We start from the raw sequence: 25,531 nt of genomic DNA, 5'->3' as shown, positions 1-25,531 counted from the left end.
CTTATTCTGAGAAATGAAGGCTATTCCTATGTGAGAAATTGCCAAGCAACTGAAGATCTCGTACACCGCTGTGTACTACTCCCTTCACAGAACAGCGCAAACAGGTCTAACCAAATCAAATCAAATTTGATTGGTCACATACACATGGTTAGCAGATGTTAATGCGAGTGTTGCGAAATTCTTGTGCTTCTAGTTCTGACTGTGCAGTAATATCCAACAAGTAATCTAACAATTTCACAACAACTACCTTATACACACAAGTGTAAAGGAATGAATACGAATATGTACATATAAATATATGAATGAGCGATGGCCGTGCGGCATAGGCAAGATGCATTAGATGGTATAGGTATAGAGTACAGTATATACATATGAGATGAGTAATGTTGGGTATGTAAAGATTATATAAAGTGGCATTGTTTAAAGTGACTAGTGATGCATTCATTACATCCAATTTTTAATTATTAAAGTGGCTAGAGATTTGAGTCAGTATGTTGGCAGCAGCCACTCAATGATAGTGATGGCTGTTTAACAGGCCTTGAGATAGAAGCTGTTTTTCAGTCTCTCGTTCCCAGCTTTGATGCACCTGTACTGACCTCGCCTTCTGCATGATAACAGGGTGAACAGGCAGTGGCTCAGGTGGTTGTTGTCCTTGATGATCTTTATGGCCTTCCTGTGACATCGGGTGGTGTAGGTGTCCTGGAGGGCAGGTAGGTTGCCCCCGGTGATGCGTTGTGCAGACCTCACTACCCTCTGGAGAGCCTTCCGGTTGTGGGCGGAGCAGCTGCCGTACCAGGCGGTGATACAGCCCGACAGGATGCTCTCGATTGTGCATCTGTAAAAGTTTGTGAGTGTTTTCGGTGACAAGCCAAATTTCTTCAGCCTCCTGAGGTTGAAGAGGCGCTGTTGTGCCTTCTTCACCACGCTGTCTGTGTGGGTGGTCTATTTCAGTTTGTCTGTGATGTGTACGTCGAGGAACTTAAAACTTTCCACTTTCTCCACTGCGGTCTCGTGGATAGGGGGCTGCTCCCTCTACTGTTTCCTGAAGTCCACGATCATCTCCTTTGTTTTGCTGACATTGAGTGAGAGGTTATTTTCCTGACACCACACTCCGAGGGCCCTCACCTCCTCCCTGTAGGCCGTCTCGTCGTTGTTGGTAATCAGGCCTACCACTGTAGTGTCGTCTGCAAACTTGATGATTGAGTTGGAGGCGTGCATGGCCACGCAGTCATGGGTGAACAGGGAGTACAGGAGAGGGCTGAGAACGCACCTTTGTGGGGCCCCAGTGTTGAGGATCAGCAAAGTGGAGATATTGTTTCCTACCCTCACCATCTGGGGGCGGGCCGTCAGAAAGTCCAGGACCCAGTTGCACAGGACGGGGTCGAGACCCAGGGTCTTGAGCTTAATGACGAGTTTGGAGGGTACTATGGTGTTAAATGCTGAGCTGTAATCGATGAACGGCATTCTTACATAGGTATTCCTCTTGTCCAGATGGGTTAGGGCAGTGTGATTGCGATTGCGTCGTCTGTGGACCTATTGGGGCGGTAAGCAAATTGGAGTGGGTCTTGGGTGTCAGGTAGGGTGGAGGTGATATGATCCTTAACTAGACTCTAAAAGCACTTCATGATGACAGAAGTGAGTCGTTAGTCATTTAGCTCAGTTACTTTAGCTTTCTTGGGAACAGGAACAATGGTGGCCCTCTTGAAGCATGTGGGAACAGCAGACTGGGATAGGGATTGATTGAATATGTCTGTAAACACACCAGCCAGCTAGTTTGCGCATGCTCTGAGGACAGGGCTAGGGATGCCGTCTGGGCCGGCAGCCTTGCGAGGGTTAACACGTTTAAATGTTTTACTCACGTTGGCTGTGGTGAAGGAGAGCCCGCAGGTTTTGGTAGCGGGCCGTGTCAGTGGCACTGTATTGTCCTCAAAGTGAGCAAAGAAGTTGTTTAGTTTGTCTGGGACATCAACAGTCTCAACGTCAACAGTGAAGAGGCGACTCGGGGATGCTGGCCTTCTAGGCTTTTATTGGCCAGTCTGAAATATGGCTTTTTCTTTGCAACTCTGCCTAGAAGGCCAGCATCTCAGAGTCGCCTCTTCACTGTTGACGTTGAGACTGGTGTTTTGCGGGTACTACTTCATGAAGCTGCCAGTTGAGGACTTGTGAGGCGTTTGTTTCTCAAACTAGACACTAATGTACTTGTCCTCTTGCTCAGTTGTGCACCGGGGCCTCCCATTCCTCTTTCTATTCTGGTTAGACAGTTTGCGCTGTTCCGTGAAGGGAGTAGTACACAGCGTTGTACGAGATCTTCAGTTTCTTGGCAATTTCTCGCATGGAATAGCCTTCATTTCTCAGAACAAGAATAGACTGACGTGTTTCAGAAGAAAGGTCTTTGTTTCTGGCCATTTTGAGCCTGTAATCAAACCCACAAATGCTGATGCTCCAGTTACTCAACTAGTCTAAAGAAAGCCAGTTTTATTACTTCTTTATATCAGGTTTCAGCTGTGCTAACATAATTGAAAAAAGGGTTTTCTAATGATCAATTAGCCTTTTAAAATGATAAACTTGGATTAGCTAACACAACGTGCCATTGGAACACAGGAGTGATGGTTGCTGATAATGGGCCTCTGTACGCCTATGTAGATATTCCATAAACAAAATCTGCAGTTTCCAGCTACAATAGTCATTAACAACATTAACAATGTCTACACTGTATTTATGATCAATTTGATGTTATTTTAATGGACAAAAATGTGCTTTTCTTTAAAAAACAAGGACATTTCTAAGTGAGCCCCAAACTTTTGAACGGTAGTTTATGTGCTTGTTATCATACCTCGTCTTTGCAGCTGTATGACCCAATGGGATGAATAAACTTGGCTTGAGCTTTTTTTTGTCCAGCTGAACCATTACTATTTGTTCAGAACCTAACAACGTTTGTAAAAGAGAGAGAGAGAGAGAGAGAGAGAGAGAGAGAGAGAGAGAGAGAGAGAGAGAGACATAGCTAAAAAGCAGATACTGAATATATTTGTACCTGCTTAATTAACATTGGTCTCACCTAAACATGACACTATTAAAACACTCCTTTGACAGTCGGTTACCTGCAGTTTTAAGGCTTACCACAAGCTGGTCAAATTAGTCGCCTTGACAGCTAATCAAGTCTTGCTAATCAGTCCAGAGGGGTATTGGTATTCCTGGCCCTTCACTGTTGACATTGACAACATTAGGAAATCAGAAACTCCTGCGATGGGCCTGTTTCAGTAGACAAATAAACATACAATAAAATAATCACTAATATCCTTAAAAGGTCAGCTCAGCTAAATTACAAGTTTGATGGTGTTGGGGGCCATAAAAAAAAATGGAACTCACCATGAGGGGCCGCAGTGGTCCTGGGTCTTCACCCACGTCCATACCCCCCCCCCCCATACACATTTTGCCATGGGGTAGATTTTGCAGTTTTATAACAAATTTCCTGCAATTCTACACATTTTGGCATAGGGTGGAAGCAAATGTTTTTAATCGGATAACTGATGACCTGGTTGGTAATTCGAGTCCCCCCCCCAACAAAAAATGTAAATATATTTATTTTGTATTATATATATTTTTAAATCAGGCCTAGAAGTTCCAGCTTCAGTTGGGACAGAGAGGACGAGTCAGAAATGAGACACCACTCAACAGTGACATCACTGCTGTATCCGCCTCTTCCCCAGCTAAATATGAGCACAATTCCAGACCATATTTTATGCCCCGCCTACCCAAACGCGTGATTTTTTGGGGAGTTTTCTGTCTGTTTTTCCCTTTGGTAAAGTCCAAGAGAATCTGACATCCATTCCTCTGTCCAATGGAATCTGACATCCATTGCCTTAGCTCGAACATTGCTCCAAGGTGTGTAATTTCCGAGTATGACATTTTACATGTAACATCTTGAACATGTAATGTGGGCATTTTGCATGGCTAGTAGGGTCATCATCATCATCATCATATTGGAGGGACATAATGTGCCCAGTTAACATAAATGTCACACACACACAAAGACACACTAAATCAAATCACATTTTATTGGTCACACACATATTTAGCAGATGTTATTGCGGGTGTAGAGAAACGCTTGTGTTCCTAGTTCCAACAGTGTAGTAATATCTAACAGTAATATCTAACAATTCACAACAATACACACAAACCTAAAAGTAAAAGAATGGAATTAAGAAATATATAAATATTAGGATGAGCAATGTCGGAGTGGCATTGACTAAAATACAGTAGAATAGAAAACAGTATATATTTATATATATAAGTAAAGCAGTATGTAAATGTTATTAAAGTGACTAGTGTTCCATTATTAAAGTGGCCAGTGATTCCATGTGTATATACAGTATATAGGGCAGCAGCCTCTAAGCTAGTGATGGCTGTTTAACAGTCTGAGGGCCTTGAGATAGAAGCTGTTTTTCAGTCTCTCGGTCCCAGCTTTGATGCACCTGTACTGACCTCGCCTTCTGGATGATAGCGGGGTGAACAGCCTGTGGCTCGGGTGGTTGATGTCCTTAATGATCTTTTTGGCCTTCCTGTGACATCGGGTGCTGTAGGGGTCCTGAAGGGCAGTGTGCCCCGGGGATGCGTTGGGCAGACCGCACCACCCTCTCGAGAGCCCTGTGATTGCGGGCGGTGAACGGGATGCCGTCTGGGCCAAGGAGAAGATATAAAAACAAGAAGGGAGAGAGAAGAGGATTTACATATGACTATGGCCACACTCAGACGCATGAACATGGATTAAATCGTGTATGACATAAGTAAAAAGACGGACAACCGTTTGTGCGTGCTCTGTCGAACAATCATCATCCATCAGCATCCATTGTCATTCATCTGGCAACGGATGACTCCCATTGAAAGGGAAGACATCCAGGGGAGTATTCACTAGGAGTCAAATCGAAGGAAATTGTGGAAACGGGGCGGGACTAACCTCAACTTGTCCAATAAGAAATGCTTGTTTTTGTGGCAAAACTGTTTCCTGCTAAACGGTTTGCTACGGTATGCAGTAATGAATACACCCCTGCTTTAGTGGGTAGCACAGCCCTTTATAAAGCCAACACCTTCACCTGCTCAATTCCTACAATCCAAGCACGAAGCCACAACGACCAATCCAAGCTTGACGGATGGATAGAAAAGAGCTATCCATCCAGGACCAAGACACCTGCTACTACACACCTGGTACTACTGCTAGTTCTATCTAAGCCTATAACAGTTGGGTATGGACGGGTATACCCTAGCTCAAGACCAAAAATGTGAAGTAGGCCACAACAAGAGAAGTAGACTCAAATCATTCCGATCCCTTTTGGGGAGTGTGCCGATTGCTTTGAATTTGATGACTGCATTTGAACCTGGCCTTGTAAACCTTGTTGTAATCTGATAGCCAGGGGTTCATTTAATTGGGAATTGGGAGGTAGCGAGCCCTCCTTTTTGGTGACCATTCAAAGCCAAAAGCTGTTTTATTGCTATTACAAATGTATGTTGTAATAGCTGTAAGCGTAATTGTTATTTTAATTTATTCGCCCAGTAGGCTAGTGTAATTTTGGTTTCATGTAGGCCTATTGGTATGAAAATAAACAACTTGCTATTTAGAGCATTTCCCACAAGTACATGTCCTGTTTTTGGCTTTAAGGACAATAACAATTGTAGGCTATAACAAATGTGCATTGTCATGCAGAGACAGAATGATATCTGAGATAATGCAAATCATTAATGATTACTTAGTTGGGCAAACTTTTTTACTTCTTGCTGTAAAAAATGTTTTATTACATTTTTTTAGTTGAACCTTTATTTAACTAGGCAAGTCAGTTAAGGATCTGCCCCTTTTTTCAATTTTTGCCTAAAATTACTTACCCAAATCTAACTGCCTGGAGCTCAGGACATGAAGCAAGGATATGCATATTCTTTGTACCATTTGAAAGGAAACACTGAAGTTTGAGGAAATCTAAAAGGAATGTAGGAGAATATAACACATTAGATCTGGTATGTAGCCTAGTGGTTAGTGTTGGACTAGTAACTGAAAGGTTGCAAGATCGAATCCCCGAGCTGACAAGGTAAAAATCTGTCGTTCTGCCCCTGAACAAGACAGTTAACCCACTGTTCCTAGGCCGTTATTGAAAATAAGAATTTGTTCTTAACTGACTTGCCTAGTTAAATAAAGGTAAAAAGATAAAACCAACTGTTTTTTGTGTATTTTTTTTGTACCATCATCTTTGAAATGCAAGAGAAAGGCCATAATGTATTATTCCAGCCCAGCTGCAATTTAGAGTTTGTATGTGCAAAGTTTTAGACTGATCCAATGAACCATTGCATTTCTGTTCAAACTGTTGGCTCAAGACTGCCCAAATGTGCCTAATTGGTTTTCATGTTCAAAATGGTGCACTCTCCTCAAACAATAGTATGGTATTATTTCACTGTAATACCTACTGTAAATTGGACAGTATAGTTAGATTAACAAGAATTTAAGCTTTCTGCCAATATCAGATATGTCTATGTCCTGGGAAAGGTTCTTGTTACTTACAACCTCATGCTAATCGCATTGGCCTATGTTAACTCAACCGTCCCGTGGGGGACCCACCAATCCTGAAGTTTTAAGAACAAATTCTTACTTACAATGAAGGCCTAACAGGGAACAAATTCTTATTTACAATGACGGCCTACTAGGGAACAGAGGGTTTAACTGCCTTGTTCAGGGGGAGAAGACAGATTTTTTACCTTTGTCAGCTCAGGGATTCGATTCAGCAACCTTTCGGTTACTATCACTTAAATATACAATGAGCACCCAGATAGCACAGATGCTGCTAGGCAACACAATACTCATACTCATAAACTGGCCCCGGGGAAAAAAGTTGCATGGGCCGCCTCCTCCTTGGCTACTATGTTGCAATATTAATATTCTCGGAGCCGCCTTGTTGATACAAAATGTTAAAATCTTCTCAGAGCCGCCTCCTTCGTTGATAAAATGCTTCAATCTTCTCAGAGCCACCCTGTTGATACAATGCTTCAAAATTCACAGAATGTTTTCCTTCCCTGCGGCGAATAATGCAGACAGGCAAATGCAAAAATGAGCAGGATGCACACATAACGTACATCTCTGAAACAGTGTTGCCAACTTAGCGACTTTGTCACTATATTAAGCGAGTATTCAGACCCCTCTAGCGACACATTTAAAAAAAAAACGACTAGCGACAAATCTAGCAACTTTTTCTGGTGTTATTGGAGACTTTTGGAGACTCTGACGTGAAAGCACGTATCGTTCTTACTCTTCTCAACAAGCAGCGGGTACATTCAGGGCGGGATGTAAATGTAAAAAACTAAACAAAAAAACAAAACATAAAATAAACGAAGTAACTCCGCCAGTCTCTCTTTTGGGTCACTCTGCCGGTCCCAAGCCCGGATAAAGGAGGAGGGTTGGAATTGTGACATAAAAAAAAACAAGAATCGACATAAGTTCATTTGTAGTTCTAAACATATTTAGGGTGTTTCTTACTCACTTTTTGCCTCCCACGAAGTTATTCCTCTCTCCGACAGCATCCATCACAATTACATGCACATGGACAATTATGAAAATTTGGTGATGATGTCATTTGGCGAATTCTAGCGACTTTTAGGACAGCCAATAGCTACTTTCCTTACTGAGGAGTTGGCAACACTGCTCTGAATGCAAGGCAACAATTTTGGTGGGAATCACATGAGACGACACTGTCATAGTACACTGTATGCGCCGTTCCACGAGGGTGGCTTCATATAGCCAATAGCAGGCGGTGGGCAACCTTTTCCATGTGAGTGCCAATTTACAAATGATCCTACCATCTCTAAAGATCTGCGTGCCGGTTATGATTTGCATATAAGCATTGTAGGCTACTTACTCAACCATGCCCCAAAAATGTCTAACTGGCCACAAACTGAATAATTCTAGCTACTAGACATAGACGCTGTCCATTCAGCCACGTGCCACGGAGCTCCTCTATGTCTACCTGTACAGAGGCAGTGTCCATTCAGCCACGTGCCACGGAGCTCCTCCATGTCTACCTGTACACAGGCAGTGTCCGTTCAGCCACATGCCACGGAGCTCCTCCATGTCTACCTGTACGGAGGCAGTGTCCATTCAGCCACATGCCACGGAGCTCCTCTATGTCTACCTGTACGGAGGCAGTGTCCATTCAGCCACGGAGCTCCTCCATGTCTACCTGTACGGAGGCAGTGTCCATTCAGCCACGGAGCTCCTCTATGTCTACCTGTACGGAGGCAGTGTCCATTCAGCCACGTGCCACGGACCTCCTCTATGTCTACCTGTACGGAGGCAGTGTCCATTCAGTGGTGCTGAACGACACGCAAGGCCTTATTGTGTAGATCTTCCTTTTGTATTTTACGATTTTCTTAATTCTTTGGTCGAGTTTGTCTTCATGCGTCCTTGTCGATTGTAGACCTAAGTAAATCCTTTGTGTGCCTTGTATTTAAATGCATGTGTTGGAATTATCTAGCATAGTTTATATTCACAGTCCACGGTTTAATGCTCCGGTTTAATGCACATTGATGTCGGTTTTTGAATTCGGCCTTGAGACTTGATAGCATATATATTATGCGTCCATTTCATGATGCACTGTTTCACAAGTAAAGTAGTATGTATACAGTTCAGTAGTACATTGTACACGCCATTCCACAGACATTTAAACCTAATATTGCAGTGATAATTCGTGTGGGGTCATTTGTTTGTTGTTGCTGTTCTCCAAATAGCATTTTACAGTTTGTAAATGATGTAGGCTAGAACTACATTAAAGTTCTGGGTATGGTAAAGTGGGTATATTTCTACACACCCCACTTTACCATACCCAGAGTTTAGCTGACTGACGTCACTGATCTGCTGCATGTGCACCACCCTTCAGGTGAGCAAGACATCTGTCTGGCCAACTCCACTCCTGGACTTCACCTGGCCAATATTATAATGCGTTAATGTTGTAACTTACCTCTGTGCTGCTGGGGGTTGTTTCGAAACTTGTTTCTAAATTATGACTCAACATTCCTACCTATTTATAAAAATGTATCATCTGTGGCACTAGAGGTGATGAGATCAGATATCCAATTTCGACAACTCCACCCCGAGTCAATCTTTATTTGGTCAGATCACCTTCACGTCCCATAATAAACATAACCACAGAGTGTGGCGGGTCATTGTTTACACCAGTGTCGTCTACATTCTTGCACATGGAATCTCTTAGAATGGCGCTGCAATGTATAGCAGATTTTACGGGCTCCTGACCAATTCGGCAATTGTTTTGTTTTTTTGCTCCATGTTCTCTGTATTGTTAGGAAGGTCTCGTAAGTAAGCATTTCACTGTTCGTCTACCTATGCCTGTTTTATGAAGCATGTGACTAACACAATTTGAGTTAACTTCATAGCAAAAACATTTTTGATGACAGAAGACGAGCGTTAAATTCTGGACAAGTGCATGAAGTCTCTTAAGGTTTGTCCGCTTTCTCCCGATTGGCATCTACTGAATAGGACCTAGAGACATGGCTCTGAATTTACAGGAAGCCTGATCTGCTCTGTTCTCCATCTTCGACACTACTACCTGGTTGTGTTCCAGTATAAGTGGGCAAGGTTCCATTTCAGGGTGCTGTACATTTCGGGGTGGCAGGTAGTCTAGTGGTTAGATCATTGGGACAGTAACCGAAAGGTTGCTAGATCGAATCCCTGAACTGACAAGGTAAAAATCTGTCCTTCTGCCCCTGAACAAGACAGTTAACCCACTGTTCCTAGGCCGTAAATGATGTTCTTAACTGACTTGCCTAGTTAAAAAAAAGAAAAAGAAGTAGTCTGACTCATTGGGCAACAGTTGGTTGACTCACCCTGTCTTTTTCCCACCACATTTTAGACACTGGCATAGGAGTTTTTGTTGTTCTAAAGTAGCTGATATACTGAGGTATTTTATTTTACAATAGCTGGCTGATTACACACCCATTTTTAAACTTTAAGATTATTCTTCAAAGCCACTGTTCCATTTACCAACAGTAAATAGAGGTAAGACTGGTAATATGTTACAAGTTCAGTTGTCATCAGTTTCCCTAGTGGAGTTCAGATCATATGGGCAGGAAAAAAAACATCTCTGCATGGTAAAGGTAGAAGTAAATAGCAACACAATCAAGACTCGTTCCTCTACCAGCTTTATGACCCTTTTCACTATGAACACATAACATAATGCAATGTTCGCCATCAATCCTTTCATTTGCGCCACACAAAAAAAACACTTGGAGCAAAGGTTGGAATTGACTGTCTGAAAAATGTGAACACATCAATACCACTGAATCATAAAGATCTTTGATAAGCATCAATAAGAGAGACTAGCTTCTTTGATTTTCTTCAAAGTATGTTCAGAAAGTTTGGCTCTTATATCATATATAGATTTGTATCGCATAGAACATCATTCAGATGCTACAGGGCTGCATCATAGTGCCCAAAAGCAGCGCCATTGAGGACCTCCACCATTTTTTAAGTAGTCAACTTGGTGGGACTTCCTATGTGTTAAGGAAGGATTGCAAAATCCATTCAGGTCACCAGAAGGGATCAGCAAATGAATTTAGCTGGTGAGCAAACATTCCATAACTGCAGGTGTCAGTAAATCGACGGTGGCCTTGTTCAAACAACACACTCCAGGTGGTAGTGTGTACCCTTCGTTTACCAACTCAGAAGTAGTAGATTAACAAAATTGACATCAAAATGGAGATGGCATCAAAGGCGCTGCCTATGCACTTTGACACCATAATAACAGAAACAAAGAGCCCTCTATAATTCTCTATGGGCTGCCTACCTACACTTTGTCAAAATGGGTTTCCATCACAAATGGCACCATATTCCATTCATAGTGCTACCTTTGACCAGGGCCCTGTGTTTAGACACTGGGTAGACAAAGTAGTGCGCTATATATGGAGTAGGGTGCCATTTGAGAGGCAGCCTGGGGGGAGGGGGAGGGTTCCTTTATTAAGTAAAAACACAGGAAAATGAATCTGACAGAGGTCTCATACCCTTTATGGTTAGCAGTGATTTTAATTTGCACCACTAGATTTCCAAAGGGCTTCTTAGCCAGCTCATGTTTCACATGGAATGTACAGGATTCATTTCACAAAGGAAATAGTACGAGAAGAGGTTTCTTCTCTCACCTCCATCTATCCATCCCCCCTCGTCCGCTCTGACCCTCCATCTTGCTCTTGCTTCAACCTCGGTCTCCACAGTAAGATGCTCTGATGTTAGAAAATATTTTTGATCTTTTTTTTTTTTTTACATTGGAACTTGAAAAAACATTGGAAGCTCCAACTTCCCCATGTCCAGAGTGACATACTGCATCTGCTGCTTGTAACTATGGAGACCAGGTAGAAGGTATTTTCCTGAAGGACTATCTGAACACGGGGGATTTTTCTGGGAGCCCAAAGTGCTAGTAGGGTACCCAGTCTCTTCTAGAGGTAGTCCTGGTAGGGAGGAGGAAGGGGGGGGGGGCTAGGTTTGGGGCAGGGGGTTCATTAATGCCTTGACGGGACCTGTGGAGGAAGGAGGCAGCGGTCCAGGCTCAGAACCTCAGGTGGGACTTGTGTTTCACCATGTATCTGTAGGTGGAACAGGACGAGAACACCTGGTCAGTAGGAGCTCATGCATTCTACAATGTCATCTCATTGAAATATACTGTACATCCCAACTGTGTCTAACGCCAGAGAACATTTACAGATAGATTATTTAGCTCCATGTATATGAGTGCTAACATTTACAATAACCCATCTACACAGAAATCTTCCTTCCACTTTTTTTCCCCTTTAGTAATTTTCCCCAGACATTTTATTGAAAATATATCCCAGATTAGAGAGAGGTGGGTTTAATATCAACCCCATTGCATCACGAGCATACATGTGCACAAATGTGCTTTCAAGAACACACCTGTCGAGGGTCTCCCAGAACTTCAGAAACATGGGCCGGTCGAGATGGCGCTTGTGGTGGCTCAGCTCCAACACGGTGACATCCCACTTCTGAACGTTGGGATCCATCTTCTGCTCGTCATACTTCAGATGAAAGGCTCTTACTGCAGGGAGACCACAAGGTCAATTAGGTAGGACCAATACTAGTTGAGACTTGGGTTGTACAGGTTAGCTTGCAAATATGAATTAACCTAAGTCCAGTTCATTGAACAGGTATAACAGGTTAGGAGCCAAAGACCCGTATGGGTGGCACTTTAACTGGGTAACCACACTAATTACCAGTAGTTACCTGCAACAAGAAATTCAATTACCTTGTCAAAAATGCTACCCGTGTGTATAACAGCAAGAGAAATGGGAGGAATCTCACTTTTAGCAAAAATGTCCACAGGAGATCCGTCAGGCAACAGCCAAGGCCAACCTTTGAACTGCCAGGCAGGGCCCTGCACGAACACAGCCACCACACGATCCCTGCACAACACAAAGTCAATATCAACTTTCTAACCCTGGCAGACATTCTGATTGCAGATTGCGGGTGAATTTTTCACAGGCGGCGGGCAGCTGAGCTTTGGGCCAGTGACCAGAAAGGTTGCAGGTTCGCATCCCCAAGCTGACTAGGTGAAAAATCTGTCGATGTGCTCGAGCAAGGCACTTAACCCTAATTGCTCCAGGGTCGCCGTTGATAACGGCAGACCCTGGCCATGAACCAACTCTCCAAAAAGGCGTCCCAGGGGGAGTTGGAATATGCAAAGAAAATTAAAAACATATCCAATTTACACATGCGTAGTAATACACACGTGTACATGTGTGAAATAGAACAAATATAAGCACCCACCAAATTATAAACTGTGTGGTTCGAGCCATGAATGCTGATCGGCTGACAGCCATGGTATATCAGACCGTATACCATGGGTATGAAAAAAACATTTATTTCTACTGCTCTAATTACATTGGTAACCAGTTTATTATAGAAATAAGGCACCTAAGGGTTATATTTAAGCAATAAGCCCCGGGGAGGTGATATATGGCCAATATACCACGGCTAAGGGCCATGTCCAGGCACTCTGCATTGCATCGTGGGCAAGAACAGCCCTTAGCCGTGGTATATTGGCCATATACCACACCTCTTCGGGCCTTATTGCTTAATTATAAACAAAACCAAAAGACAAATAATACAACATGTCACTGTACTGAATGTGTGTAGTCCAGTAAAATGGCAGTACGCATTGTAAGCCAGATTTAGAGGATAGTCATTTGTAAACTTTTGAGGGGCTGGTTGCTATAGTGGTGTAGCAGTATGTGGATGTAGGGTACTTTCATGTACAGCCAAGCATTACAACAATATTGTCAGGTAATGTCGATCATAACTCAGCAAAAAAGAAAAGTCCCTTTTCAGGACCATGTCTTTCAAAGATAATTAGTAAAAATCCAATTAACTTCACAGATCTTCAATGTAAAGGGTTTAACCTCTCTGGGCTAGTTGGCACGTCACCGTCCCACTCTATTCAACAGCCAGTGGAAGAGCGTGGCGCAAAATACAAAACCTCAAATGCAATAATTTCTATTTTTCAAACATACAACTATTTTACACCATTTTAAAAGACAAGACTCTCGTTAATCTAACCACATTGTCCGATTTCAAAAAGGCTTTACAGCGAAAGCAAAAAATTTGATTATGTTAGGAGACTTCTTGGCGCTGACGGAAACATGGATTACCACAGAAAACACTGCTACTCCTACTGCTCTCTCCTCGTCTGACCACGTGTTCTCGCACACCACGAGAGCATCTGGTCAGCGGGGTGGTGGCACTGGAATCCTCATCTCTCCCAAGTGGACATTCTCTCTTTCTCCCCTGACCCATCTGTCTATCTCCTCCTTTGAATTCCATGCTGTCACAATCACTAGCCCATTCAAGCTTAACATCCTTACCATTTATCGCCCTCCAGGTTCCCTTGGAGAGTTCATCAATGAGCTTGACGCCTTGATAAGTTCCTTTCCTGAGGATGGCTCACCCCTCACAGTTCTGGGTGACTTTAACCTCCCTACGTCTACCTTTGACTCATTTCTCTCTGCCTCCTCCTTTCCACTCCTCTCCTCTTTTGACCTCACCCTCTCACTGTCCCCCCCCTACTCACAAGGCAGGCAATACGCTTGACCTCATCTTCACTAGATGCTGTTCTTCTACTAATCTCACTGCAACTCCCCTCCAAGTCTCCGATCACTACCTTGTATCCTTTTCCCTCTCGCTCTCCTCCAACACTACTAACTCTGCCCCTACTCAGATGGTATTGCGCCGTCGCAACCTTCGCTCTCTCTCCCCTGCCATCCTATCATCTCTTCCCTCTGCTCAATTCTTCTCCAACCAATCTCCTGATTCTGCCACCTCAAACCTCCTCTCCTCCCTTTCTGCATCCTTTGACTGGCTATGTCCCCTATCCTCCCGACCGGCTCGGTCCTCCCCTCCTGCTCCGTGGCTTGACGACTCATTGCGAGCTCACAGAACAGGGCTCCGGGCAGCCGAGCGGAAATGGAGGAAAACTAGCCTCCCTGCGGACCTGGCATCTTTTCACTCCCCCTCTACATTTTACACCTCTGTTTCTGCTGCTAAAGCCACTTTCTACCACTAACTTCCAAGCATCTGCCTCTAACCCTAGGAAGCTCTTTGCCACCTTCTCCTCCCTCCTGAATCCCCCCCCCCCCCCCTCTCTGCGGATGACTTCAACAACTATTTTGAAAAGAAGGTCGACGACATCCGATCCTCGTTTGTTAAGTCAAACAACACCGCTGGTCCTGCTCACATTGCCCTTCCCTATGCTTTGACCTCTTTCTCCCCTCTCTCTCCAGATGAAATCTTGCGTCTTGTGATGGCCGGCCGCCCAACAACCTGCCCGCTTGACCCTATCCCCTCCTCTCCAGACCATTTCCGGAGACCTTCTCCCTCACCTCGCTCATCAACTCATCCTTGACCGCTGGCTACGTCCCTTCCGTCTTCAAGAGAGCGAGAGTTGCACCCCTTCTCAAAAAACCTACACTCGATCCCGCCGATGTCAACAACTACAGACCAGTATCCCTTCTTTTCTCTCCAAAACTCTTGAACGTCCCGTACTTGGCCAGCTCTCCTGCTATCTCTCTCAGAATAACCTTCTTGATCCAAATCAGTCAGGTTTCAAGGCTGGTCATTCAACGGAGACTGCTCTTCTCTGTCACGGAGGCTCTCCGCACTGCTAAAGCTAACTCTCTCTCCTCTGCTCTCATCCTTCTAGACCCATCTGCTGCCTTTGAACCATCAGATCCTCCTCTCCACCCTCTCCGAGTTGGGTATCTCCAGCGCGGCTCACTCTTGGATTGCGTCCTACCTGACAGGTCGCTCCTACCAGGTTGCGTGGCGAGAATCCGTCTCCGCATCACGTGCTCTCACCACTGGTGTCCCCCAGGGCTCAGTTCTAGGCCCTCTCCTATTCTCGCTATACACCAAGTCACTTGGCTCTGTCATATCCTCACATGGTCTCTCCTATCATTGCTACGCAGACGACACACAATTCATCTTCTCCTTTCCCCCTTCTGATAACCAGGTGGCGAATCACATCTCTGGCAGACATCAGTGTGGATGACGGATCACCACCTCAAGCTGAACCTCGGCAAGACGGAGCTGCTCTTCCTCCCGGGGAAGGACTGCCCTTTCCATGATCTCGCCATCACGGTGGACAACTCCATTGTGTCCTCCTCCCAGAGTGCTAACAGCCTCGGCGTGACCCTGGACAACACCCTGTCGTTCTCCGCTAACATCAAGGCGGTGACCCGATCCTGTAGGTTCATGCTCTACAACATTCGCAGAGTACGACCCTGCCTTACACAGGAAGCGGCGCAGGTCCTAATCCAGGCACTTGTCACCTCCCGTCTGGATTACTGCAACTCGCTGTTGGCTGGGCTCCCTGCCTGTGCCATTAAACCCCTACAACTCATCCAGAACGCCGCAGCCCGTCTGGTGTTCAACCTTCCCAAGTTCTCTCACGTCACCCCGCTCCTCCGCACACACCACTGGCTTCCAGTTGAAGCTCGCATCTGCTACAAGACCATGGTGCTTGCCTACGGAGCTGTGAGAGGAACGGCACCTCCGTACCTTCAGGCTCTGATCAGTCCCTACACCCAAACAAGGGCACTGCATTCATCCACCTCTGGCCTGCTGGCCCCCCTACCTCTGCGGAAGCACAGTTCCCGCTCAGCCCAGTCAAAACTGTTCGCTGCTCTGGCACCCCGATGGTGGAACAAGCTCCCTCACGACGCCACGACAGTGGAGTCAATCACCACTTTCCGGAGACACCTGAAACCCCACCTCTTTAAAGAATACCTGGGATAGGATAAAGTAATCCTTCTAACCCCCCCCCCAAAAAAAAAGATAAGATGTACTATTGTAAAGTGGTTGTTCCACTGGCTATCACAAGATGAATGCACCAATTTGTAAGTCGCTCTGGATAAGAACGTCTGCTAAATGACGTAAATGTAAATAGGGTCCCCTGGGAAACACTGACCAACACTTTGGTTCCTACCCTGACATAACTCCTACCTGGCTTTTTCCATTTGTTGTCTTGCCAAATAGCAACCATAGAAATATAATGATTATTCTAATTCTATGACTCAGTGTTTTGATCTATATCACAAGTCAAATAGCAATGTTTGGTAGAAAAATTGCAATTAGATTTTTTGCTCAAATCGTGCAACCCCACTAACAACCTGGTATCATCACCAGTATATGCAAACATTTGGTGGGTATGGCACAGAAAGTAAAATGGATACCTTCTTCAAAATATGTGCTTCAAAAGTAAGTATGATTCATATAGGCCCAAAGTAGGCAATATCTCAATCAACTAGAAACATCTATTTTTCTGGTGCTCCTACATTTGTGTGGTGCTCCTAACTTTAAGTTAGGAGCACCAGTGCTATTAATGAAAAATGTTAATTTAGAGCCCTGTGTAGTCCTGTACAGTCCTGGTGACTCAACAGTCCTACTGAGTACAATGCATGTATGGACGATAATGAACCATCATGTACGGTCCTGGTGACGATACAGAGTGGAACATATGTATGGAAGATGACAAATGATCATGTCTGGTGGTGGTGACTCACCAGTCCTGCGGTGCTAGTTTGAGGGGCTGGTCAATAACCCTGTAGGGCACGGTGACGCTGAGCGTTGCCCCCCCGGGCTGAATCTGGTCCTTACGTCTCTGGAGCAGCACCTCATTGTCCCGCTGGATGCCCTGCTTCTTCTTCTCCTCTGACGTCACAAACCTAACAGAGGGAGGGCAATGAAAAAATAAACATGTTGGTTAATATCAATTCAGTATGAGAGGATGTCAGAAAGCAGGAATTACGGATTCCTGAGAAATCTTATCACTGACGCATGTATAACCAAGTTCAACAGTGCATTACTGTTATCAACTGTTCTTCAGAAAGGGGGGCAAAGCTAAAAATAAGTATTTTTTTGGGACGATGAAGGTGACATAGCTTTATGGATATATGCAAATCTCAAAGGCATTATAATTCTAATAATGAAGTTGTGTTTTTGGAATTTATTTTATACATATGAATAATTGGTAGTAGTGGTCCCAAGAGGACAAATGTGGACAACTTGGGTGTGATAAGATCAAGTTACTAAGTGTCCCAAATAATGAAGTCTTATTTCCAGCACAGATTTTATTTTTAGCCCAGTCTGAATGGTTTCCACTTGGCCATCATTCGTTCCAGCCTCTGCCTTCAAAGCCCTACCTCCATTGTCTCCCTAGCACACTAACTACAAAAAAGTCCCATCTTCTCCCAGTCACACTAAAAAGACATCCCCCGTAGGGTAGTTTTAGTTTTTTTGCCTGTTTTGAAACTTAGCAATTGCTAGCCTCTCCATACACAAAACAAGGTGTATCATGAGGTCCCTAGCAATTCGCAGCCCTAGTAGTTAACATATCAAAATTGTCAGTGAGTCATTTTTGACCAAATGTGCAGCTCCCGCTCTTTTGTTTTGTAGGGCAGTATTGGAGAACCATTTCCTTGACCTAATTATGTTTATTCTCTTTGATGATAAAGGCCAATAATAAGCGCTAATTTTCTTTTACCAAAAGTAATTCCCACCCCCTAATAAAACACCCTGTTTTTAAATGTAACCGGACACTATGACCTCAGGCAACAGGCTGGCTTAGTAACCAACAGCTATGTGCAGCTATGGTAGCAATGTTTAGAAGCAGTCATGTGTTCGCAGAGCAGGGGGTGTTTATAAAGAGTTGTCATGTATTCGCAGAGCTGGGGGCATTTATAAAGAGTTGTCATGTATTCGCAGAGCAGGGGGTGGGTAGCTAGACCCTGTGTTCTATAACCAGGGAGAGCCCTGACGGCAGCTCTCCCTCCACGCTGCTTATCCACACAGCCGGAGCCACCGACATCTTATGACGTCCAGTGATTTATGACGCCAATTAAACTGCAAAATAGCAATTACTCCACTCATGTGCGTCTGTACGCACCTTCAATGAACACGCCGGTGTATTTCACCTTCGTGAGGTGTGGAGGTGGCGAACAATGACATTGCAGAGGGTTTCATTGTTTAAGCCTCACTCGTGAAGTACTGTTATTAATCAAATAAGAACGTGTATTTTCCTGGATAAAACTCGACTTAATGTCATGTACGTTAAACGTTTACCACTTAGACAAATGCTTGTGCACATTTCAACGGATAGGGGTTTGGCTCAGTCAAACACCTGCTTCCTATTTAGCACTTTATGCTCGATGTATTTGTACAAAGCAGAAGACAATTAAAATTATTGATAATGCCAACACCCAGCACCACAAATAGAGTTGCATAAATACTGTGTGTGTATTGATGATGACTTACCAGGGTTGAACACCAAAAGGATTTATCAACGTTTTTCCCTGTAGACACAGACACAATACTTACTTGAGGTCCTGCAGGAGGTCCTTGGCATTGAGCATGGTGATGAGGGATGTGGTGGCCGCTGGGATGATGACGATGGGAGTCCTAGAGCCTGCAATGAAACAGGACCACAATACGCATTAGTTCATATATTCCCATTTAACAACATTCATCAATAACACACACACACACACACACCACGTGTAGCAGTACTTACCCTTCTTTTGATTTGGTGGGGGTCTGGCTTGGGAAACTGCAGGGAGAAGGATACAACATATGAAATGTGTTAGAGGACACAGCTCTGGCTTCTATTCAGCTTTCAACAGAAAGCCATAGACCAGGTAAAGCCAATGCACTGCTTTCGTGATCCAATTCCTAAAAAATAAAATAACTTAATGGAGTTGGCTTACTGAAGACACGTATTATCAAACCAAATGTACTGCTGTTCTGTTTACCGATTTCAGTTTCACTTGTTCGTTCCGAGACACGACCTATAGCTATTTTTTGTCTCCATGTGTTTAGAGGCTTTGATACAATGAGTAGCGAGCAGCTGCTTTAGTATGTTTCCTGTATATCACTATAGCAAAGCAGCTCTTACTATGGTTTATTTTATAGTTAAAGGGCCCATATTCACAAAGAGTCTCAGATTATGAGTGTTGATCTAGGATCAGGTCACCACTGTTCATATAATTAAATTCATTCTCTGAAAAGGCAAAACTGATCCTATATAAGCGCTCCAACTCTGAGACTCTGAATATAGGCCCAGATCTCATCCAACAGAGCCATGTGTGTCAGAGGCTTCCAAAAATAGATTTTCCTATTAGGTTTTAAAAGCTTGCATCTCTTTTCCACCAAGAACAGACACAAACCAGCATTGATTCTGCCCGAGATACATTTATGCTGGTTGTTGCCTTGATTATTAATATATTCTGTGACAGGAGAGATGACACTGTCGCATTAATGCATTTTTTTTTTTAACAATTAGCAAAAAAAGACATTGAAATGTGGGGTTGGTTCACAAATCAAATTAAAAAGTCAAGTTGTCATTAAAAGGGACATAACACTCAAGTCAAAATGTTTCATAACTCAAAAGTGGTCCTCTTGAGTTAAGTCCACAACCCAGGCCATGTTTGAACATGATGCAGTTATATGCCACAATCCAAAATGAATGGAAAGGACAAGCACCATGTAATTTCCTAACTCAATTTTTTCAGGATTAGAGACAGCTGGGTCTACACATTCAATGGCGTGAGATGTGGACACATCTTGACTGTAAAGTCACATTGAATTCCGTCCTGTATTCAGAACAGAAAAAGTAACGACACTTTTAAACTAATGTGTTGTGTAATGTGGCGAGTTCCTTAAAGCTGAATTTCAGCATTCCTTCCTCCAGGCCAGTGTTTGTGACATCTGCTACTTTATCAAACTGAGCTCATCTATTAATCTACATCAGCGGTGCGGTGGAAATGTGTCAGATTCTGGCTGTCAGGCTATTGCTCACAACGTGGATGGATGTCACACACACACACACCGAACGTGACTTTTCCTCTACACAGTCACGCCGGATGTCAGAACTGGATAGCAGAACAAACTTGCGAATCAAGGGCCTGAGCGGTGACCTCCAGCTTCGGACCTCATGTCCGCTCTGCACTTCCCCCATAAATGATTTGGGTGGAAACAATGACGGACGCTCGATGACAGCTGCCAAACACTGGTCTGACGGCGCTCCTTGGAGGACTTTGGCGTTTGGTGAAGGTGTGCAACCTTGAAGCAATTGACAGTTGTCCCAAGAAAGGTTTTGAAAAGAGTATCCAGAGACGGGTTAAAGCAACAACAAAAATCCCAAGACTGAAACTTATGTCGATCTCAGATGGATTGTCTGGGGCCAAGTTAATCTCCCCTTTCATGTAAGAAAGTCAAGACCATCATGCTTTTACGGAAAGAGGATAATTTTGTACATGTATTAAACTGCAATTTTGACCAATTTCAGTCCCCTTGTTTAGGGGGTCGGGTCCGGGGTACTCCCCCGGGATATTTTTTACGTAGGAGGACTGGTGACTTTTTATAAAGGACATTCTACTCTAATTAAAATTATGCAGACACCATCTAAATGATAATTTCCATCTCCAGAAATGGGCCAAATAACATATTAGTACAATTTTTTTTTTTAAAAAGCATTATTTTAACATACTGGAAATAGCATACGCATGGTCTAATTATCAGATGTGCTATTAGCAATAAGCATCAACACCTGTACCCCAACTGATTAAGCAGTGGCTATAAAAATGTACAAGGACAAACCCCATGCTAAAGCCTACCTGGATTAATCCCATTGGACACAATTGTTATGATTACAAATGATTAGTATTTTATTATGATTCTATAAATAATTATCCACTCAAAGCATTTATTACAAAGTAAATATATTTTGTAGAACAGACATGCTTCCGTCTGTATTAGGCTACGCCCCCCGCCGCCACTTGATTTGCTCTCTGGGCCCACCGGGAAGGCGGAGTTTGTACTTTCAGACATGAAATGGTTCAAAATGGTAACCGCTGGCCTACCCGGCACGCAAGGCAGCTGAATCAGGTGCACCTACCGCCAACAGCCAGAGACCCCAAAAAATAAAACCGCTTTATCGTTTAAAAAAAAAAGTTTGGCAATCGACTAGGAATGCAATCGACCGGTTTGTGACCACTGCTCTAGAAAGTTGAGTGAAGTTCAAACTCGTGTTTCTCTCCGTGGGCTGATATATTTCTTCTGCGAGGCAGTCCCAGGGGAGGCTACTGCTTAGAGGGAACATTGAGTACAGGGCATGCAGTCCAGCCCATTAACGTTCTCCATTCAACCAATAAAGAGAGGGCCTTGAATCACACACACACACCATGTTATAAGTCCAGCGTGACAACATGGTGTGCAGGGTTTCATTCCAGCCCAGCACCAAAACGTACTTTCTGGACCAGGGTTGGTGGTGACCACTGATATAGGAGTTTTGAATGACTTGTAAAGCCATCTCTACGAAGGCCTACTTTAAACATGTCGTTTCCATTTGATCTACTTTGGTGCTGCTAGATACAGACCTGGTCTGGGGACGGGCTGCAGGGCTGGTGTCTGGGCCTTCCTGGCAGACGCTCCCTCCTGAAACACAAACACACTGGTCAAGCTGCAGCTAGGGATGGCACAGTATAACCAACGGTTACGGATGAAGACCGTCATGAAAACTAAAATAAAACATGAAATCTGTCCCGGTACCCCATGTATATAGCCTCGTTATGGTTATTTAATTGTGTAACAAAAACTAGAGTAAGAAAAAAAATGTATTTCTTTTTGCAACATACCCAAATCTAACTACCTGTATCTAAGGACCTGAAGCAAGGATATGCATATTATTGATACAATTTGAAAACACTGAAGTTTGTGGAAATGTGAAATTAATGTAGGACATCCGACGAGCGTCAGAGCCGGTGTAGTACAATTCGATCTTAGTGCTGTATTGACGCTTTGCCTGTTTGATGGTTCGTCGGAGGGCATAGCGGGATTTCTTATAAGCTTCTGGGTTAGAGTCCCACTCCTTGAAAGCGGCAGCTCTAGCCTTCAGCTCAGTGCGGATGTTGCCTGTAATCCATGGCTTCTGGTTGGGGTATGTACGTACGGTCACTGTGGGGACGACGTCATCGATGCACTTATTGATGAAGCCAATGACTGATGTGGTGTACTCCTCAATGCTGTCTGAGAAATCCTGGAACAAATTCCAATCTGTGCTAGCAAAACAGTCTGCAGGTTAGCATCTGCTTCATCTGACCACTTTCTTATTTACCAAGTCACTGGTGCTTCCTGCTTTAATATTTGATTGTATGCAGGAATCAGAAGGATAGAATTATGGTCAGATTTGCCAAATGGAGGGCGAGCTTTGTTTGCGTGGAGCAAAGGTGGTCCAGAGTTGTTTTCCCCCTCTGGTTGCACAGGTGACATGCTGATAGAAATTTGGTAAAACAGATTTAAGTTTCCATGCATTAAAGTCCCCGGCTACTAGGAGCACCGCCTCTGGGTGAGCTGTTATCAAACCAGTTGCCGTGATAAGTTTGTTGTGCACTCTCAAACAATTGCATGGTATTTTTTTCACTTTAATAGCTACTGTTAATTGGAAACTGCAGATATATGGGCAGAAAGTGTAAATTCTTGTTAATCTAAGACATGTCTTGGTCCCGGAAAGTTGGCTGTTGTATATAACGTCATTCTAGTCACATTAGCGCACGTTAGCAACAACCATCCTGGTTTAGGGACACCCATCCCGTAGAGGTTAAAGGCATATAAGTAAGCATTTCATATGAAGGTCTCCACCGGTTGTATTCGGCGCATGTGACAAAAGAAAAAGGGTAAAAACAGTTGACTGACGACGGGATGGCCTGACATTCCTGCGGTTATATGGACTCTTAACACCCCCCCCCCACCACAATGCAGCAGCAGCACACATAGAAGTAGAATGAATAGAACCCTGTCAATTTAACTGGTAAACTCATGGATACACTAAATCAAGTATGGGTAGGTGCAGCCCAATATGGTGCACAGAGTATGGGCGAGTTGAAAGGAGTGAGTGTATGGAAAGCCAATCAGCTAATTGTGCAGATTTGCTGCCACTCAAGACCTGTGTGTGGCTGATTGGGCTGCACGACGAGTCGATAAGTCGGCGACCAGTGCACCGTTGTATCTACGTGCCTGCTGTGGGGGCATTTTCTATGAAACCTTACTAATGCTTTTGTACTAAAATATCCATCTTTAAGCCTAAGCATTGGGCTTGAGTTTGTTAAATAAACTAACTCATAAGATACGTGTGTGTGTGTGTGTGTCATTAATAGAGGCCTGTTCTAACGGTTCTGTGTGTGGAGAAAGACCCCATGATGTCTGGAGCTTAGCCAAGACTTGACAGAAACTGACCGGTCCCTCTTAAGATAACTGGAGACAGAGTAAAGGTTATATCCTGCACAACAGTGATAAAGCTGTTGTTCTGTTCAGACAATCAAAAGCACTTGTTTGACCAACTTGGGGGAACCTTTGAGCTACTGATAGAGGAAGTATGAAGTTTGCGACAGACTGAGGCAACCTTTTCTCCCCTCACACAAACATACATAGGGTCACGTGTTTTGCAGATGCTTGCATGGGGTAGCTTGACTATATAAATGATCCTGTACTCTTTGTACAGCAGGCTCTCACTCCATTTCACCTGCGTGAAATACGACCAGCCTCATTATAATACATTTTTTTATTAAAGTAATACTTTGATTGATTATTGACTTTGCCTCGCCTCATTAGTTAAAAAGGTAGAATTTCCACCACACTTCCATCCTGCTTCCTATTGGGTATCAAAGTCGTGTTGCTGGCGGTAGCTAACGTGCCAATTTTTTCCACCCCTCATATGATTTTATTTCAAGTAGGACAGCAGCCTAAACAAATAAATAATATTGATAACCAGCTAGATGTCACCTTGATACATACAGTCTACTAGTCAATGGGGAGGGCATGAACGGCAACACCGGGACACAGTGCCCTTCGCTCCCGCTTGACACTTACTGTCCAGCAACTGCGTGGGAAGTAGCTACCTAGTAGCCAATAGTCAGTTGGTCTCAGTAAGTAGACACACACCACGCATGAAGCAACAGTACACCCAATTATCTGTGTAAAACTAAGTCCGGACAAAGTTGAATTACGGTTTAACGGATGCCCCGCCTTAACTCCGCACCCTGCAAAATAAATAAATATTTAAAAAATATATGCGGTGGCAATATATGTAGAGCTTTGTTTATAATGCACTGTCCGCTCAACCTTGAGGCTTTCCCCAAGTTGATGCGCAAGAGTCCAAACAGCCTCCGATCATGTTCCAGCCTCGGATTGGACAGTGAAACACACACGTTCACACCTACAGGCGACGTGCAGATGTTTCATTTCTCTCCCATGTCTGAAGCCAGTGCAAATTCCTACTGTGTGTCCAAGTTAAACGTGGGACGTCACTCATTATAAAACAGTCGGTTAAATTCATGTTTAATGCTTAATTTTCACATCTATTAGAAGCGATTAATAGACGCAACATCATTGAACCAATTGACTGGCCAGAGAGCAGGGCATTCATCAGCAAAGACGCAGTGCAAGCTGATAGTATTTTGGACAACCAAATTGAAGTCAAAATGATAGATGAAATTGAAGTGTGTCAGCTGTATGGTGATTTGCGATTCCTAACTTACATTTTTCCGGTACTAGCAGTAATAGCGAGCCACTGGTAACACCAGGACGGAATGCATTTGAGGTGATTATAAGCCGCCAAGAACAGCTAGCATGTCAAGGAAAATACATCACCAGTGGCATGCACACACCTCGTGCAGATCAGCAGCTCCACAATGATGTGATCGCATGTCTCCAAGGTGGGGGCTTTATGTGGCAGCCAGACGAGACAGAGGCCGCGGTGAGCAAAATTACTGGGCCCGAATTTAGTCAAGCTTGCTCCATATAGAGTGATGCTTCTAATTGTGCATGTTATAAACAATATTTATTTTGATGATTGGCTATACTCTACGGCTGAATTTATGTATTTTTTCCAATGCTCCATTAATTTGGCAGACCTAACTTGATTGACCTCCTCTTTGAACA

The 25,531-nt window shown here is 43.8% G+C and overlaps 1 protein-coding gene and 1 long non-coding RNA gene across 2 annotated transcripts in view; both read right to left on the bottom strand.

Annotated features, from left to right (window-relative positions):
- Positions 1 to 4,316: 4,316 nt before the first annotated feature.
- Positions 4,317 to 8,134, bottom strand: LOC123741606 (uncharacterized). The gene is made up of 3 exons (XR_006769060.1): positions 7,515 to 8,134; positions 5,875 to 5,965; positions 4,317 to 4,675 (listed from the first exon to the last, which is right to left on the bottom strand). It is a non-coding gene; the product is annotated as an uncharacterized lncRNA (long non-coding RNA).
- A 2,034-nt stretch (positions 8,135 to 10,168) lies between these two features.
- The window catches only part of cdc73 (cell division cycle 73, Paf1/RNA polymerase II complex component, homolog (S. cerevisiae)), a 39,144-nt gene continuing 23,781 nt past the window's right edge, over positions 10,169 to 25,531 (bottom strand). The window contains exons 11-17 of the mRNA XM_014189583.2: positions 21,973 to 22,030; positions 19,110 to 19,145; positions 18,917 to 19,004; positions 17,104 to 17,265; positions 12,350 to 12,450; positions 11,945 to 12,086; positions 10,169 to 11,619 (exon numbers count right to left, since the gene is read on the bottom strand). Of these exons, the coding sequence (XP_014045058.1) occupies positions 11,583 to 11,619; positions 11,945 to 12,086; positions 12,350 to 12,450; positions 17,104 to 17,265; positions 18,917 to 19,004; positions 19,110 to 19,145; positions 21,973 to 22,030 (624 nt within the window). The 3' untranslated portion in view covers positions 10,169 to 11,582. The remainder of the gene's footprint in view (positions 11,620 to 11,944; positions 12,087 to 12,349; positions 12,451 to 17,103; positions 17,266 to 18,916; positions 19,005 to 19,109; positions 19,146 to 21,972; positions 22,031 to 25,531) is intronic.

The sequence above is a fragment of the Salmo salar genome, chromosome ssa03 (genome assembly GCF_905237065.1).
Source record: "Salmo salar chromosome ssa03, Ssal_v3.1, whole genome shotgun sequence".
In the NCBI taxonomy this organism is placed as follows: Eukaryota; Metazoa; Chordata; class Actinopteri; order Salmoniformes; family Salmonidae; genus Salmo; species Salmo salar.
The sequence above is the reverse complement of the archived record's forward strand: the minus strand, read 5'-3'. Positions and strand labels throughout refer to the sequence as shown.